Source organism: Cynoglossus semilaevis, chromosome 1, assembly GCF_000523025.1.
Source record: "Cynoglossus semilaevis isolate Cse_v1.0 chromosome 1, Cse_v1.0, whole genome shotgun sequence".
NCBI classification, from domain to species: domain Eukaryota; kingdom Metazoa; phylum Chordata; class Actinopteri; order Pleuronectiformes; family Cynoglossidae; genus Cynoglossus; species Cynoglossus semilaevis.
This window is the reverse complement of record NC_024307.1, coordinates 13,403,605-13,422,720: the sequence shown is the minus strand read 5'-3', so window position 1 is coordinate 13,422,720 and position 19,116 is coordinate 13,403,605. Positions and strand designations below refer to the sequence as shown.

General features: G+C 39.1%; 1 protein-coding gene across 2 annotated transcripts in view; it reads left to right on the top strand.

Annotated features, from left to right (window-relative positions):
* The first annotated feature begins 7,137 nt into the window (after positions 1 to 7,137).
* The window catches only part of crlf1a (cytokine receptor-like factor 1a), a 26,904-nt gene continuing 14,925 nt past the window's right edge, over positions 7,138 to 19,116 (top strand). The window contains exons 1-3 of one of the 2 annotated variants that reach the window (XM_017037879.2): positions 7,138 to 7,627; positions 15,120 to 15,398; positions 18,600 to 18,729. In XM_017037879.2, coding sequence (XP_016893368.1) covers positions 7,555 to 7,627; positions 15,120 to 15,398; positions 18,600 to 18,729 — 482 coding nt within the window. In that variant the 5' untranslated portion in view covers positions 7,138 to 7,554. The remainder of the gene's footprint in view (positions 7,628 to 15,119; positions 15,399 to 18,599; positions 18,730 to 19,116) is intronic. The other variant, XM_008311987.3, reaches the window with a different exon arrangement.

Here is a 19,116-nt window from a genome sequence, read left to right as displayed (position 1 = left end):
CACTGTTCACTTTGGTGATGGGTTAAAAGCAGGAGTCACATTTGGTTGTGTGCTGAGTCACAGTGACAAGGAGTTCACTTTCCTTTCCTTCCTTCCTTTCCTTACTTACCAACATTAGACAAAGGACAATGGTTGGACCAATGAAGATGTCCCTCTGTTCCAATTATTCATCATGTGTTTACTATGCTGACAGTTTCGACATCGTTGCCCTTGTATTGTGATATGTACTGTATCCCCAGATTCCCTTATTACATGTTACATCTGATGTGCCACATAAGATACACACACATTATATATACATGGTAATATATTTGTATTTATATTGTGCAATTTGAAGGGCCAAATAAGGACTAAATAAAAAGAAAAGAAAAAGAAAGGAGTTTAAAAAGTGTCCTTCTTGGCGTTATTATTTATCATAATGAAAATGTTGCCATTTCACCATCTACAGGTGTGTAGATTCATATCCACTGCTGATGCCTTTAAGTCTGAGGTAAATATTTACCATCATCTTGCAAAACACAGTTACATAAGCCAAGAAGAGCTTGACCATAAATGCTGCTGATAGTCATTTCATGCGTGATCGTCAGTAGATTTCCAGTAGATCCTGTACTGACTGTAGGTGAGGTTGGAGACAATAAAAACACCAAACGTCTGTGAGAAGCTGCTCTAAATTATTTATAACTTAAAGATAATTTTTTTATTATAGCAAATTCACTGTTGCATGTATATCTGAATGCAGATAATGAACAGCATGTTTGCACATTCATAGGCTGACTTAAATAAGATAAGAGTAACAGTGTATGCAGCCTTTGTGAGTGTGTTCTTAAAGGAAGGAGCACAGCTTGAGGCGTGTAGATATATTGAAAAAAAAAAAGAGCTGCAGCAGGATGACTGTGCAGAATCCAGGCCACATTTCTGTTCTCTCAGTCATCACAAATCTTGCTGTTATTGTTCCTCTTAGGCTCTGTGTGCTCCGCTGCCCTCTGCTCCAGCCCTTTACCACATATGCAACTACAGTGTGGACATTTTTGAAAGTATTACATTAGGGTAAATGTGGAAGCTCGATTGTGACTGTTATGACAACAAAAAAAGAAAAAAAAAAAGAATTAGGGTAAATGTGGAAGCTCGTTTGTGACTGTTATGACAACAACAACAAAAAAAAAAGAAAGAATGAAAAGAAAATTAAAGTTAAGGATAATGCAACTGTTTGCAACTCTGAGACTCTTTATATCATTATCATTATTAACTGACAACATCAGCTAATTCATTAGAACGTTAATCAAACTAATAAAACATCTGTTTATGTCTTTTGCATATTTTCTGAATATATAAAGTGTGCATATGTGTGTTTATATAATACATATATCACAATAACATCAATACTTTCTATTCTTAATTTAATTCTTATAGGAGCTCGAACATGACACCATGCTCTGTGAAGGTGTCGCCCTCTGCTGGCATTAATTAGAAAAACAGGCAAATATGAATAAAGAAAATCCATAAATGCCTGGAACACTCTTGTAAATGGAGTAATGTTATACAATGTTTTTAATCTAAATATTATGGACATTATATTTGACACTTTTAAAAAATGGACACAGAAACATTTATGATATTTATTTTTATTTTTATTTATGGTACGACTCTAGAGGGAATACGGGGTTAGGGGCCATATCTGTTTCACTGAGGTAATTCCAGCAGTTTGTTCAGAGATTGTTTGTCATTTTGGTCTGTGTTCTTAGATACAATACTTTCTTCACTGTGCTGCAAAACAGCAGCCTTTTACCACTGTGAAAACTCCATCAGAGCCTCTTCTGGAGCCTGAACCTGGCAACAGAGACGTGTGAAACCTCAGTTATGAACACCACTCCAACAATAACACCAACAACGACGATCCGCCCGGTTGTTACAGCGCATAAAGTAATCTCATGTGAACCCCTGTCTCTGTCGGACATACGAGGCTAAACCAGAGTAGGACTGAAAGAACAACAAAATCTCAGAGCAGCGTTGGACTGGACATCAACACTGTGTCAGCTCTAATAAATCCACTGCCATTAGAGTCAGCAGTGGAGCATCAGCTGGAGGAGGACTCAGACACGCTCCTAATCGCCTCCTCCTCAATTTTATTGATTTTATAGGAGTGGATGTCTCCATGCTTGATGCCCATGAACACCAGCAGCACATTGGGCCCAGATGGGAGGAGGTGGGGGGAAGACACAGAGTGGGACGGGGGGAGAGAGAGAGAGAGAGAGAGAGGTTGATGTACATCTGTCATGCATTATTTCGGCGAATGCCAGTGCTGATATCCTGGCTTTAAAAACTATTTGGGGTTGAGGAGGGTGGTGGTGATGGATTCTCAGACTGATTCCTGCTCTTTTTCGGCATCTGTATTAACACACACACACACATATATACACACACACAAAACATTGCCTCTTTCTTCACACACTCCAAACTTCAGCACGGTCCCCCTACAATAAATTCCTGGGGCTGGAGTCAGCTGTCTCCATTCCTCTGGACAGAACTTTCCTTAACAAGGTACTGATGGCTTTGACCTCCTCTTCAAACAAACCCTTCCCTCCAATCAGTGAGGATTGTGGAGCTGGGGCTCAGTCAGGGCCTGTGGGTATTTCAGAGGAAACGTCCTGATTCTCCTTGATTACTCCCTCTCCTTCCGACTCTCTCTCTCTCTCTCTCTCTCTCTGATTGTCTGTCCGTCTTCCTATTCCCCCTCTTCCTGCCCCCACTCTCCCTCTCGCTCCTTCTTTAGGTTTGGTCCTGTCTGCCCCGTCGCTCGGATTGTTCTCTGTTCAATTCTTAGGCCGTCTTTACTGTATGATGGATGACCTGTTCCTGTACAGACCCCAAATCCACACGTCTCCTACAATCGAGTGTTTTCACTGACGAACACCACTCTATCAGGTAAACCTGGACCTATTTACTATTTAATTGCTTTCCAGTAAACAAAGTGTCACTTAAACTGTGTAAGACTAATTCCGTTTTCGAATAAATAACACAAACAATGTTATCAAACAACCAGAAATCAGCTTCTGAGGTATCAACGTGTCGTCCAATTAGCATTAGCATTGAGGGTGAACACATAAGCGTAATAAAAGCTTAGACATTATCATATTCAGTACAACAACGTATCTTGGTGTGTGTGTATATATATATATATATATATACATATATATATATATATATAAACAAATATCATGATAAATGTCAGTACAAATATAATCAATAATTATTTCGTCTGTTTAGTTATTTAAACTTGTGAATGTCGGGGGGGAAAAGGCCAAACATTTCAGGAAGCTGATGAATGTTGTTCAACAACTGCCAACTGCCAAGACAATGGGTGACATATGTGGTATTTCACAAAAAACAAATGGCCAATCACAGCCCTGAACAACATTTGTTTAAAGATAATTGGGCTACTTTCGGCCTTTTATGTGGAATCTAATTTGTCTGGGTCAGAAAGAAGCCAACGGTGGTGCATCATGGTACAAAGTAGCCCACATCTGCATTTCATCTAGGATGCAGCCCAAATGATTTAAAACACTACTATACTGGGAAAAACACATTTGACCCTTCGAGTAAAAGCATCTCATTAAGGTTTGATTCTGCTGCTGGGAAAATGTGAAGACCATCAGACCTGGTGGAATGGTCAGTTCAAGGACTAAAGTCTGTACCATTCACTGAGATGACCTTTAGTCAGCACGGCGCTCAGACCATGACGCCACCTCCTCTCCAACAGTACCAGACGGTGACAACATTCCGTCATATATCAACTATTCAAACTACCAGCCTATGAATAGGCGCTGGAGACCCACTGACTGGAAAGTGAAACAACAGACACAACAGTGTCACAAAAGTACTTTCTCAATTCCTGGACAGTTACCCCAGGGCAGGAGCGGGAACAGCAGCCGTCGAACAAGGGTCTGCTCTCATCGAAGCAGAAAGACGCACATTGTAGGCCTGGACACGGAGGTCATCAAAGCTGTTGGACTCATGCTCTACTTGGTCTTCTGCTGACTCACTGGCGGTCCAACCATGGACCAACTTGTGCACTTCCTGGGCCACCATTAGTCAAACATTAATCACAATGTCTGATTCAGTAAGGAACATAGAAAACATTTCATAGTCCAAGTTTGGATTTCCTGTCACTTTCAATGAAATTCCGGCCAACATTTTTAACATTTTTTTTTATTTGCTCCTCTTCCGGTTTTTGTAGCACATTATTTAGTCCACGTTACTGGAAAGATAGCATATTCATTTCACAACTGTATTAAGACTTTAATCTTGACAGCACTTAACAGAATCATTTAAGTTAATTTTGTTTCATATGATCACAAACACCTACGTTTTATTTGCTAGTGTTTGTTAAAAAATCTTGGATTAAAACATGGAATGTGTTTCTTGTAGTCAGATTTATAGCAACAAAGACTCAAGTTCTCTCAGAATCCTATAAGCAACATAGTATGTAAAAGTTGTTGCACAAAATCCACAACGTCCAGCAGGGGGCACTAATATAAAAATTATACAGAATTGCGATAACACTTGTCCATTTAATGCCCCACTACAGAGGGTTGAGTTGTAAAGAACCAGCCTGGAGCAGAATAAACGGAGTCCGAATCGGACCGTAGTTCCGGGAGGGGTAAACAACATCCTTTGAGCTTCGTGGATCAGGGGGTAAAAAAACCCTCCAGGCAAAAGGTGGAACCAGAGGGTAACCAAGGTTAGAAGATGAAGAGATCGACCTCAGAGTGAACTTGACCACTGCACATTTATTTGACCTGGAGCAACACTTACAGCTGTCAATCACAGGGAATAAGTTAACTCTAACTCAGTTGTTCTAAAACAGTTTGCACCACGTTTTCCCTCCGAAAATATCTGTCTCTCGCCCTAACCTGTTCAGCTTAGATCAGTATACGAAGAAAAAAACGATCTATTATCAGCCTATCAGCGATAAACAATGAAACCACACACACTTACGGATTAAGCGGGAATATATAAGAACTATATTAAACAACTGACTCATGTACAGTGGAACCTCGAGATACGAGTCTACTCCGTTCCACAGCAGCACTCGTATGTCGATCCGATTGTATCTCGAATTTCCCCCATTAAAAATAACTAAAAACCAATTAATTCGTACCACCTGCCCAGAAATATACTATTAATTAATTAAACTAACCACCAAACATCAAAAACATAGATATAAACAAATATATTGATAATATAAAATAATAATAATTAAGAAAACATTTTATATTATTGTTATAAAAATGGGTAAAATAACTCAGCGAGGGAAAGTGACCAAGACACCGTGACAGTGTCGAGTGGAAAGATTGGAGCTCAGCTGAACACTCGTAAGTCGACGTTTCCTCGTATCACGAGGAAAATCTTGCAATAGTTGCAGACTCTACTTAGAATACTTCTATTCCAGGTAGCTCGTATCTTGACGTTCCACTGTACTTCCGACTGGATTCAGATTCCTTGGTGAATCACTAGAGGGTGCTCAAGTACCACCGGTTGTACATGTGCCATAGTTTGAGACCCACTGATGTAACTATATACATATTTATAATTATTAACAAGTGTAGATCAACATTAGCCTGACGATACATTCTTATTGTTATTTCCCTGTTCTGCCTAAAGAGGGCATCAGGCCAGCAGCAGAGGCCAGTGAAATGTGGGCAACAAAACACAGTGTATAAAACAGGAAGTATGAAATACACCTATAGGTACCTTTTGTAAAACATATGAAAGATATTCATTAAAACTCAATTAATAAAACCAATTAAATGTGTTCTATCTATCTATCTGTCTGTCTGTCTGTCTGTCTGTCTGTCTGTCTGTCTCTGTCTGTCTGTCTCTCTGTCTCTCTGTCTGTCTGTCTGTCTGTCTCTGTCTGTCTGTCTCTCTGGCTGTCTGTCTCTCTGTCTGTCTCTCTGTCTGTCTGTCTCTCTCTCTGTCTGTCTCTCTGTCTCTCTGTCTGTCTCTCTGTCATGACCAACAGAAGTTCCTGAACAAAATTCAACCAATGAAACTCAACAGATAAAATGTGACTAATAAAACTTAGTGAAACTGAACAAGTAGAACTTGGCCATTGAACCTCAACTTATAAAACTCCACCAATAAAACTCAACTAATGAAACTCAAACACTGATACTCAGCTAATGAAGCTCAACCAATAAATGATTCACTCAGATACAATCACTACATCACTACAAAACAAACATGGAATCATTCACAACAAACACACCCTATTGACATCACTTCATAATCGGTGCCACCTACTGTTCAACTGAGTAAAAGATTCCCCTCACTGCAACAAAATGCAACAAAAATATAGATATTTCATCTCCGGCTTTTTTAAAGGTATTTCTCTGACACATTTGACAAAACAAACTATATCATTGTCATCAAACTTTCGCTCCATTAAACCTGACAAACCTCTAGTTACAAATGACTTTTTAAATGTAAATTCAAAAGTGAATCATGTGGCTAAACATTGGCTCCAGAGACTAAATATATTCCACAGTTTTAAAGTGTGTTTGTTTTAAGGTGACAGACGATACTACAGTTGGTCAGATCTCGACATTTGGTCGATGAAGTGACTAAACCACAGTCACTCCTCCACAGACAAAGGAGACGAGCCTTTACTCTCACTGTAACCTGTGACTCAACTGCCTCCTATGGTGGAGAATGGTAAAGAGACCTCAGGCATGGAAACTACAACACACACAGAGAGAGAGAGGATGATTCAGTGAAAGTGACTTCCTCCTGTCCATCATCGACAAGGAACGAGGGAAGAAGGAACAGAGATTAGGAAAAATGGGAACTGGCCTGGAGTGTGTGTGTGTGCACGTGTGTGTGTGCACGTGTGAGAGAGGGAGAGACACTGTGTGTGTGTGTGTGTAAGTACAGTCTGTGTGTGTCTGCGTGTTTTCTTTGTATGACTGAGATAGAATATGTGTGTACTTTTGAGAGTGAGAGTGATAGGTAAATTATATGTGTGTGTCTGTGTGACTTTGTGAGTGTGTGTGTGTGTGTGAGAGAGGGGGGGAGAGATGGACGCGTGTGTGTGAGAGAGGTGTGTGTGCGTGTGCGTGTGTGTGGGAGAGAGAGAGAGAGAGAGAGAGAGCACGAGGGGAGGGGCCTAGGAAAGTATGAACTTGTGCATGACTTGGCTGCAGGAAGCATTAAGAGGAGCGAAAACTACAGACCAGGGTCTGTCTCCTCACCGCTCCGTCCTTCTGTGTGGACTCACTGGTCGTATGGCTCCTGCAGGAGGCTCTGGATCTCCTTTTTGCTCCACTTCGGCTTTAGTCCCACTGCGCTGCTTCACTCCTCATAGTTGTTGATTAAAAAGTTTGGAGCCTGAACGCGTGCTGCTCCTCTCTCTCTGTGACTGAGTGACTGAGTGAGTGTGTTTGTGTATTTTTCACCTCCTGTGCATAATTCGGGACGGAAGAGGCGACAGCAGCACCGCAGGAGGACACAGATCCACTGGACCCAGATCCATCAGGAGTTGAGCCGAGAGGAAAAATGAAAGGCGTCCTGGATTTTTGTTTGCTTTTCCTCCTGCTGCACACTCCCGGCGCGTTGTCCTTATCCACAAGTAAGTTCTTTAACACACACTGTCTTTAACACACACACACACACACACAGATGTCCATCGATGCACAAAGTCCTGGACGTTTTCTTCTTCTTCTTCTTTTTTTTTATTTTGGGAAGGGTCCCTGGCTCCTGTCGTTGTTTCTGCTGCTTCTTTTCCCCTCTGAACGCTGTTGAATCCATGTGGCACCCAAACATTTCTGTGGAACTGTTCGCAGGGAATGTATTAGGAAAGAAAACAGTAACAGACCCATCTAGGATGTTTCTTTTAGGTAAATGCTAACACTGCAGAGTAGCTAAAGCCGTTGTCAAGTCGTCGTAGAGCCAAGAAAAGTAAATGGAAAAAGGTTAACATTTAAATGACGCAGGTAGATAAGTACTGTTTACGTTTAATGGCATAACACGCTCAGAAAATACGTTTAAATGCGATGTTTACACTGAATGGTAAAGGAAACGGGGATTGGAATCATAGCAGCTCCAACACAGGTTGTTGAGTCAATGCAAACATTACAGGAAAGACCTGCGAGCTGTCTTCACACATTATTTACATTTGTTTCCCATTGTTTATCACTGAAATGATCTCAGTCGATGAGTGATTAAAATAAGTTTAAATGGAAAGAAATGGATGATAGTAACATTAGAAAGATTGAGGAGTTTTTTTTTCTCCAGTTCAATACAAACACCGGACTAGCCATAGCCTTGTAGACATGCTTTGAAACAAATAAAAAAATCATCAGCATCAGTAATAAATATAGGTCACCATTAAGTGAGTAATGTTTAGTGAGATAAACTTACTTGGAACTCCAATCTGTGTAACCAGAACAGGAGTTCACGGTGTGTAAACACGCAGAGGAGATAAGGCCGATGTCAAGATGTTATAGAACCAATAAAACTGAAGATCATTTAGCATCAGTAATGAATTAAATTACCCCATGAATATGTAGCTTCATGATTAGTTGTGGGAAAAAACATGGCAACACAAAGGTGAAATGCCAACATTTCTGACACTAAGTTAATATGGTTTGCAAAAAAGAAAATGGTAACCACAGCACACATTTAGGAGGTTTTGGAGTGAATATGGTCATCTTTGAACAATCAAGTCACGTGTCGTTGTTATGTTAATGCTATGTAATGTGATGACCACTGAAATGAATATTGTTTAGCATTGTTTGGTATCAAAGAACATCAATAAATAAGTTTAAATGTGATAAAACACTCAATAGTGCAAACATTGCTATAGAAAACTTTAAACATTAAATGAACAACAATAAAATATAAATGCATAGTAACGTTACCAAAACATTGGTTTAGATTTTTTTTTTAAGGCTGATACAACAATTACAGCGCAGTGTTAGCCTGTGTCAAGATAGATGTTTATTGTGATGTTAAATAGCATAAAAAAATAAATAATTAACCACAGGAAAACAAATAAATAAATAATTGCCAATGAACTGATGAAAGCAGTTTAAAATGTTTATTAAATATAAAATGTACTTAATAAAACTAAAATAACATTTATTGTGATGTTAATTAGCATAAAAAAAAAAAATTAACCACAGGATAATAAATAAATAAATAAATAAATAATTGCTAATGAACTGATGAAAGCAGTTTAAAATGTTTATTAAATATAAAACGTACTTAATAAAACTAAAATAAAATATTGTTAAAGGAATCGTTGAAAATAACTGCCCAGTACTTGTACTGTGAATAGGCCTTCACAAATATGCTTAAAAATAATCAATTAAATAGATTGCCATTAAAACTGTAAAGGTTAAAACTGACTAAAGATGTTAAATAAAAAAAAAACACTTTAAAGTAAGTCAAATAATATGGCAACGGTTATTTTTCATTAGCCAGGTAAGCTAGGACAGCTAAAAAGGTAGCTAAGAAGTACTCGTGAAGAAGTCCTAAAATACAAATAGTTACAAAAAACATGGATGCTTGCATTTAGCTCAGAAATGTTGTTACATTTGGTGAAATAATTACAACCACGGTATTTTGGGGACATTTTGCTAAAAAATATCATAAAATAATCCAGCCTTGTCACCGTGTCTCAGATTCAAAAATCCCATTTGTTACCGTTCTTTTCCAAAGACACAAAAAACAAAACTCTTACACAATAAAAGCCCACCTTCTCTGTGTGCTGTTTCCACCCACTTGGGTTTCTCACCATCAAGAACAGTGCATAATGAACAGAAAAAGGACACTAGTGTGACTGTGTCCACCTGACGGCTCCTGTTATTGATGTGAAACACAGTGGTTGTTTCCCCTGCAGAGAGAGCTGCTCTCCCAGGGGGCCCCGTTTCAACAAGTCGGCCCATAATTCCTTTAACACATGGGGAGCATGGGGGCTTCATGCGCCGCCACAGAGCGCTGACATCACTTGCTCGGTTTTTGGAGAATGTTAATCGGCAGCTTAAAGGGATGCTGAGGCTTTTTGAAGTAGGGGAGCAGTTTTTGAGCTACTTGTGCAAAAGTCAATGTGGTACATACAGTAGAAGGTGTTTAGCTTGTGGCTTGTTTGGTTGTAAAACATGATTTGTCTGTTGTGTTTTTAGTGAATGGGGAGTGAAAAGAAACGAGACAAATGATCAACACTAACTGTTAGCTGTTGAGCTGTGATTCTAGCTAACCAAACTCCTTAGCAACTCATTCTATTTCCTCCCTGGATAATTAAAACAAAACTTTTGCCAAATTGCATTAGTAGATAAAGTTATTGCAAACCATCAGATAAAATATAACATAATGACTAATGACATAATGAAAGGCAGCTCAAGCTGGCTGGGGAATTGTTTAAGGCTAGTTTGTCTGCTAGCATATATTTGGAATTTAGCACAGAAGTCACCCAGAGTTAGTCCACTAATAAGGAAAACAGCTGAAATATATTGTAAACAACTAGAGAAAAGCAAAAACCAAAAATGTTTGCCTTAAAGTAGTTTACTACAAAATGGTAAATATAGCTCAAATAAAATTAAGTTATTAGATTATTTAGCCAAACGGTGCTAAAAGATAAAATACAAAGATGCCTAGGCTCGATAATCAAAGGACGACTAATATGTATTGCTCAGGTTAGCTAAAGTTTTGGTAATTAAAAAAAAAGGAAATAAGGTTAGCTAGTACCACACAAACATGTTTAAGAAGCTAAGGATAATTACAAGTTTTGCCTTCAAATATAGCGTGTAAATAAGTTAAAGATAAAATGAGAATAAAGATGACACAAGACAAGCAAATAAATTCCTTTCAGACTTCAGATAACAAGTGAAAGCCTTTGTTTAAACTCATTAATGCAGAAGCTGTGCTATCATTTAGTTAATTATATTTATAGTTTAATTCTTTAACATTCTTTTATTGGGCTACCAATCCTCTTTTTAATGCAATGATTTTCTTTACCTTCTTTTATTGGGCTACCAATCCTCTTTGGCTGTCCACATTTTCATAAATCCAAAGTTCAATTCTGGTTTCTGTTCTTCTGTCACTCTTTGTTTTTGTTTTTTTTATGTGCCACACTTACTGTGCGTAAGTGCATCCCCCACTCCAAAAAAACCTCCTGAACTATCCCTTTTAATGCACAGTAACATAAATAAATCACAGTTATGTCCACTGCGCCTGTTAAGTGGCTGGATTAGTTTTTATGGCAGGCTGAGCTCACTGGCACAGAGCGAGCTCCTCAGACACAGAGGAATCTCCTGTTCTCCATCCAGATTGAAAGGCTCTCGTAAAATAAAACACTGTTAAATACTGTTACAGGGGATTCAACCAGACAATGGGCTTTGATCCCAACCTACTCTTCTGTTTATTATCAGGCCCAATTGGTCATTAGTGTTTTATTTGTTATAATAATGAATGGTTGTCTCCCCCTCCTCAGCACACTGCGGTGTTTGTGGACACTGCCTAAATAAAGCAGAAGTAAAATTTAAAAAGGTTATGGATGTGTAATCTGCTCCGTGACCAGCTCAGGATGTTGTAAAGTTTGAACTTTTTGCCTTCTGTTGTCACATAAAGAGCCGATTACAGGGTAGCTCGTAGCATGTTGCCTATTAGTACAGTATTAGCATTAGCAAAAGTTTCAAATGATATCCTCTACAACGTTTACTGCTTTCAGTTTATGGTTAGTAACGAAGATTAGACTGCTGTCATATAATAAGATGTATTATAAAATAGCTAGCTTCTCAATATGATATGCTACTATTTTGAAATTGTTTCTTGTTAGAAGTTATTTATTTCAGGGTTTTGTCAAATCATATTTATTTAGCATTATCGTACATAGCTTTTTTCTTGCTTAACTGTAAATGTTTTCTTATACTGTTTAATGGTAAATATAAATTAATATCATTTTTTATCATGATATGAATTGATAGATGTAGTTTAGCTATTAGCATGCTTCCATTAAGTATGGTATTAGCATTAGAGTTTTGAAATACATCCACTTAAGTTAAATGTTGTGTGAATATATTTTACATGAATTAAAATGATAAAAGAAGGTTGTCGGTGAAGCATTGTATTTATCCTCTAACTGAAGTTAGAGAATAAATAAAAAAACAAGGCTAAGTTTAGCCTTTGCTAACTGTGAGAGTTTTGATCACCTTGACTAGATTGAATGATATTTCTATATGAATTGTCAGTCCATTTGCTCACTTTAGGCTTTAAAATGGCTCTATTTATTTAATGTATTATTTTAATAGTTAAAAGAATCCCTATAGTGAACTTAAAAAGAACAAAGCAGTAGAAAATGTCCTCGATAGATGAAAGATGAATAAACGGAACGGTAGGTGCTTGAAAATGCTTGTCCATTGTTACTGTTTAAGAGACCTGGACTTTTTATACTTTTCTTTTTGATCACAATCCAGACATTTTCAATAGAAAACAAATTTAGCACTTTAGAAAAATCATCAAAACTTACATATCACATCCGTACCATCATCAAAACTTACATATCACATCCGTCTTTGTCATTTCTCCCTCTGTTTTGACTAGATGTGTGACTAGCTCGTGTGGTGTCTCTCGAGACAAGAGCAAAAAGTACCTTTTTTGAATAAAGTAAATAACTAAACACAAATAAACACATGGCAGCTGCGCTCTCTCTTCTGGATCTCTTCTCAGATTGGCCCTCCACGGCTCATTGTCATTAAATGTTGCGTGACTTCCTTCACTTGGCCGCTGGCTCAAAATGTTCCACATGTACTTCCATTGTGCAGCAGGCGGAGGAAACTATAGATTTTATTTGACTGCTTGGAAGGAAGGCATGTCATGTACTTTTCGAAAGAACTGACAGCTCAAACATGAGAGGGGTTTTTCAAGTCTACCACAGAGTTTAGCTGAAGAGTGTGTTTTTTTTTCTTTTAAAAACACGGCAAAAAGCAAAGAACTTGCTAAAACAACATCATAGCCTATATTACTGTTTGATCCCAGTAACCAGGATTCTACTACATCGCAAATTTTGATAGTCAACTTTGGGTCATAAATAGCTTTTGTTAGCTAAATAGTAAGAATAGTTAGCCACCAAAGCAGATTTTTATGTTTAAGCAATGTGATTTCATATGAGTAAATTCTAAAAAGTGAAACATTTAAGTAAATAATACCCATAAAGTTTTAGAGCAGCCAATCACAGGTTAGCCAGTAAATTAAATTAAAAAAAGTTCCATCTAGGACATGTGACAACACAAAGTTGCCCCAGAAATAAGATGTAAAAGAATAACCTAAGAAAATTGCTGGTGATTATTTCAATAATAAAATGTGTTTAAAATTAAGACAAATACAAAGTTATTACGTTCAATTGAGTTCCTCATGCAGTGGTCCCAGGTGCCTCCCACCTCTACACATTATACTGTTTCCAAAAAGGCCCCTCTAATATAGAAATACTTCATTATTTTTATACATAATTTTGTCCATCTGTCTCGTGTGAGTGTGTTGAGTAAAGACCATAAACAGCAGTAACTGTGTATGTCTGAGTGCTGTTTAATCTGTGAAGGATGTGAAAGATGGGACTGGATATTGTTAAAAACCACCTCACTCTCCACAGCTACGTTTCATCCTCGGTGGCTGAAGAACTTAAACACTGCTTGTTATTCAGCCGGATCTACATATTATCGGCTAATCAAGGCTTCTTTCACTGCAAGTATCCAGTGGCAAAACGGCCGGCGTTCTTTGCACGTGTTTGCTTGTGTTCGTGCGTTTGCATAAACGCGGGGAAGCTCTTGGTGGCGTTGTGACATTTCAGAGTCTCTACAGCTGAAAGAAGTTCTTGAAAAGCGGCTGCTGCTATTAAAAGACCACACAGTCTGTCAGTGTAGGGTGGCTGGCAGAATGGATGTGGCTCCGGGCGCAGATATGTAGTTGGTCTGACAATGTGTTGACAATCTTACTCACCGCTCGCGTCAGTTCCTGGTGGAAATCACTCCGCACACTTGCTTGCTTTTTGTAAGGCTGTCTAATTAGATGAAACACATTTTGTTAACGGTCCAATAAAGTGAAAATACAAAGGCACAAAAAAAGCCCTGCGGAAAAAAAAATCGTGTTCCCCTCATCTTTAAAACATAAGGTTTGATAGAGATTGATGAACACTTGTATAATTGCCTGATTTAACCACTTCAGTGTGGTGTTTACCAAATGTTTTACTGGAATAAAAACTGAAAAGCCCAGAGGGACAAAGAAACACATGTCGAAAATTACAGTAAGACAAGCGAGAGAGAGAGAAATTCAAACATGATCTGATGAGAAACAGAAAGCAAAATGAAACACAACAAGCTTTAAAAATAAACTATAAAGGCAACATGGCTATAAAGACGTATTGGAACCAATAAAACTTGTTACTGGTAGCCTTTAATAAAACAGTTAAAAGATTGATTGTTGAAAAAATCGCAAAAAACAATGTATGCTAAAAGTAGTCGTTTATTAGACAGTCAGTAAGATTAGCCATAATACAATTCAGCCTTTCCAAAGTTCACGTGATGACCAGAAGTTAACTGTAATTTAAAAAAATAATTCTCCCGGCAGATTTGATTCTGAAAGCCTGTGTATACGGCATGCTGAAAACTATGCTAGCTGGCTAGCTTGTTTACAAAGCTAATTTCAATTTATGTGTTGAATACGTACATTAGGTATTGCAGTATTGTATTGCAAAAGTACAGGAAGCTACGAGCTAAGCTAACTGGCCGAGCACTTTACAGGACATGAAGTAATTCAGTCCACCAGGCCCAGATGGGCTTGATCACGTTGCTAAAATAGTCATAGCTGTTGGCTGGTTTGAGGAATTTTAAACAAGCCGTCAAAGATGTTACTTTGCAGTACCGAGTGGTTGGCAAACAAAAAAAAGAAAGAAACAAGTCAGGATATTTGATAATGTTTTGGAACATTACTAAAACGATGGCCCAAAATCCCTCCAAATATTTTTTTACTGGGGCATAAAATTCAAATTTTAAATTGAATCAGTGTGCCTTAAAACTACACCAAGAGAAGTATTCTAATGTACGCTTTCTCTTCCTTACATCCTTCAGATGTAGCCATCATCTACCCCCAAGACCCCGTCCTGCGCATGGGGTCCAACCTGACAGCCAGCTGCTGGGTCCACCCTGACCTGGGTATCCATGCCAGCTCTCTGTTCTGGACCCTCAACGGTCAGCAGTTGCCAAGCTCTCTCTACAGAGTTTTGAGCCCGACCAACCTCAGCGTCACGCTAGCTGCACTCAATGCCTCCAGGCAAAAGTCCGGGGATAATCTGGTTTGTCACAACCACAAGAGGCACATCCTGGCGGGATCCTGTCTGTATGTCGGGAGTAAGTTTTGAAAAAAAAACATATATATATAAGTATCTGAGTATTTCATATTCAGATGTTGACATTGGAGTGAAAAGGAAATAGAGGACAGACGGGAAACCAAACAAAAATATGGTGTGCACATTTGTGTCCCTCGTGGCTCTATTTTATGTTAAGTGTTCCTGCCTGAAGGCACAGACAGAGGCCTCTATGAATGTGTGTGTGTGTGTGTGTGTGTCACTGTGTGTGTTGCTTTCACCACCTGTGTGGTCCATTACTCGCACTATCACTCATAGGGCGTGGGTCTGACATTTACACACACAGACACACACACACACGGTAGTTATAAGAGACTACACCACAGTGCATTGTCTGCTGTACACGGGGAAAATATTTGCCCCATAAAAATAGAAATAGATAAATAGAAGAGATTTATTGATCCCCATTGGGGAAACTCTGATTGTTTCTGGGACGTGGTCAAAACCCAATGTGACCTCATAAAAATAAGGCATTTATAGTTGCGTTGCAGGAAATTCTGCTCTGGTGTAGCTAATTTGGAGTAGCTAATGCGTTACAAAAATCCAACCACCCCCTTCAAAATTCTTAGACACAGATGCGTAGAAGCTAAGGGCTAAACGAGGAGCACAAGTTTGTAAGACAGAGATGTGATCTGAGACGCTAACAACAAAGCTAACGGAGAACACGCAGAAAAGGCTGCAGCTTCTTACTGTGTGTTAGTTGCTAACTCTGCATACAAAAAAAAATGTACACTTGTTTCTCCAAAGCAATATCACTAAAAAAGTGGTTTCTCCTCTCCTTCAGCTGTTCATCCAATCATCTTGCAGGCAGTTTCTGGGCCTGCTGTTTCAGTCAGTGAAGCCCAGTGAACATGGAAGCGATGGTTTTTAAGTTATTTATCCAAGCACTTCTGAGACCTCAGAGTATTTCGAATGTTTAAATACAAGGAGGGATGAGAAGGAAATCACATCACATAAACAGCTGATTGTAGTCATAACGTTGATTCAGTAAATTGGAATAAATAAAGTGTAAATAAACGGTAGGTATTTGACAATTTCTTAAATGACATTTTGGCCTGAGCTTTCCCTTCCTGTCAAAGACCTTGGCCGCGACGTTCAGTGCTCAACAGTTACTCAACACATTGGATCGGGAGCCAAAAATGCTTTTTGGGACATCCCTCCTTAACAATATAAAAGAAAGTTCTGACTTTGCCACAGTCCAGCACACGTGCTTGTGTAAAACGTTGTGCTGTTGTGCTCTCTGTTTGTAGTTCAGATTAAACAAACAGGATATAATATGTTATTTGGTGAGCGGTGCTGGGAGCCAGCCAACATGGCTGCTCAACTCCTGTTCCCTCTTAGCCTCTACTACTGATACTGATTAAATTAAATTACATACTTCTCAAAATGACAAAGGCTAATAGCACCCAGAGAGCTGAAACCAAAACCAATTGTTCTTTCCTACAATGTACGATTGTAGTGTTTGCCAGCTTTTTCTCCTCATTGTTCCAGTGTGGGAGCACAGCAACATGGTCCACCGGGCCAGAAGCACAGGCAGTCACATGATCAAACAGGTTGTAAACAAACCAGACTATTGAAAACCACACTCATAGGGGATCAAATCCCAAAGGAATACACTGAATGCCTCAGTAAGAACTCGTCACTGCACAGGAAATGTCAACCACTGTGTCGAATACAATTATGCAAAGTATGTAGTTGTTCAGGTCTGGATTAAAAAGAGAGATAATGATTCGGCGTGTATTGCCGTGGTGTTATGAAGGGTGAAGAGGCAAGTGTTCAGGTGGAGAAGGTGATTGGTTTAAAGTACATTACTGGTGAGGCGCTGTCTAAACAGGAACATTTAATAAGGTTTTACAGACCAAGGAGAGCAAAACTGATGAACGGAGGAAGATGGGGAAATCTTCAATTTTAATCACCAATTAAAAACCATGAAAACTTAAAACTTTTGTCACATTTGTTATCAAACAGGAAGTATGCAAGAAAATAAATCTGACTTAAATTTAAGATAATTGAATACAAATAGAAAATGACTAGTAGAGTCATATAATATACGTGCCTACCTAGACCTGCCTGGTTTGATAATAAGGGTGTGTTTTTAGTGTGAAGAAAATGTTAGGTGACAAAGTGGTGGATGTTGGGTTTGATTTTCTGGTCGCTGTGCTGTTACTCAGTTTTGACACCAGGAATAAATGAAATGAACTCCATGCTGCACAGAGAAAAAATAAATCTCGCTTGTTCGTCGTGACTGCCACTACATTTTTCCTTTATTACACTTATACTTTTTTACTGGAACCTACAGTTTGTGTTTGGATGCCACAAATGCTGTGACGTCCTCCCCAGGGGAGGCAACCTCTGCCAAATATAATATAGTGCATATATAATATCCCCCAGGGGAGGCACGCTTCACTTTGAAAAACCTCCTGGCAAATATAATATAGTGCATATATAATATAATCCAGTGCAGTTTGCATCTTCTACCTCCATTGTCCATTTGTTACAAATCAATGTGAATTCAATTAGATGTTTAAATCTCTGGAAAAGTATGCTTTCTTTATGGACCCAGAAGAGAAAGGATAGAAATGAACAGATAAGAGCGATTCACTGTTTATAAGTAGACGTTTTAGTTGTTGCTTTACTGCTGTAACCAAATAAGAATAGAGAAATAAGGGTCTATAAAAATGATGTCACATTTAAAAAATGTCACTACTTTTAAGATCACACACACACACACACACACATCCAAACTTACTGGGGGATCTTAATCTCTGTGCTCCAGTGGTATGGAGAGCACCCAGTGTTCCGAGAGGAGAGGAATGTTGGCAGGGATCCTGAGAATGACCAAATCAGACGACACACACACACACACACACACACACACACACTCAGACTTCACATAGACATAATGCATTCCCTTGCCTCTTACGCCATCCTTAAATCATAAATACATATTCCTAGTCTTAATCCGTACCGTGACCCTAATTTGACCCCAACTCCGAACTACACCATAAACATCCTCTCACTTTGTGGAGACAAGTCAAGTATTATCTCAAATGTCCCCATGAGAATAGGTTTACCAGATTCACAAACACACACATTTCTTAGTGCAACATCCTGAGTGGGTGAATTACACTGTGGAGGTAAAACCTCTGACTTTTTTTCCCTCTCTCTCCTCTTTTTATCCCAGTGCCTCCACAGAAGCCAGTCAATCTGACCTGCTGGTCCAGGAACACCAAGGACCTGACGTGCAGCTGGGCCCCGGGGGGAAAAGGAGAGACCAACATTAGTACCCAGTACACGCTCAAGTACAAACTCAGGTGTGCAGACACCCACACGAACACACAGCTTGGAAAACCTTTAAAACGTTTTTCATTCTTTCACAACACAGCGCTAATGCGTGAGATTTGAACCTTTGTGTATTCAGGAGCGCGGCAGGAATGTTTTAATGCTACGGCAAACAGAGAAGGAGCAACCGTTGGTGTCACTTTACAGCCGAGCGGGGCCGTGTTAGGGCTGAGGCCTGATGCAGTCAGCCAGGCAGTCTGAAGGAATTACAGGTTTCATTTGGTTACGTTTTCCATGCATGAGGAAAAAAGAGCAGAGAACTTTAAAAAGATCGTCACCTGAAACCCTCCCTAGACTCGCCCCCTCCCCCTCCCCCCCCCACCCACACACACCCTCCCTCACCCATCTCCCATCCTCTC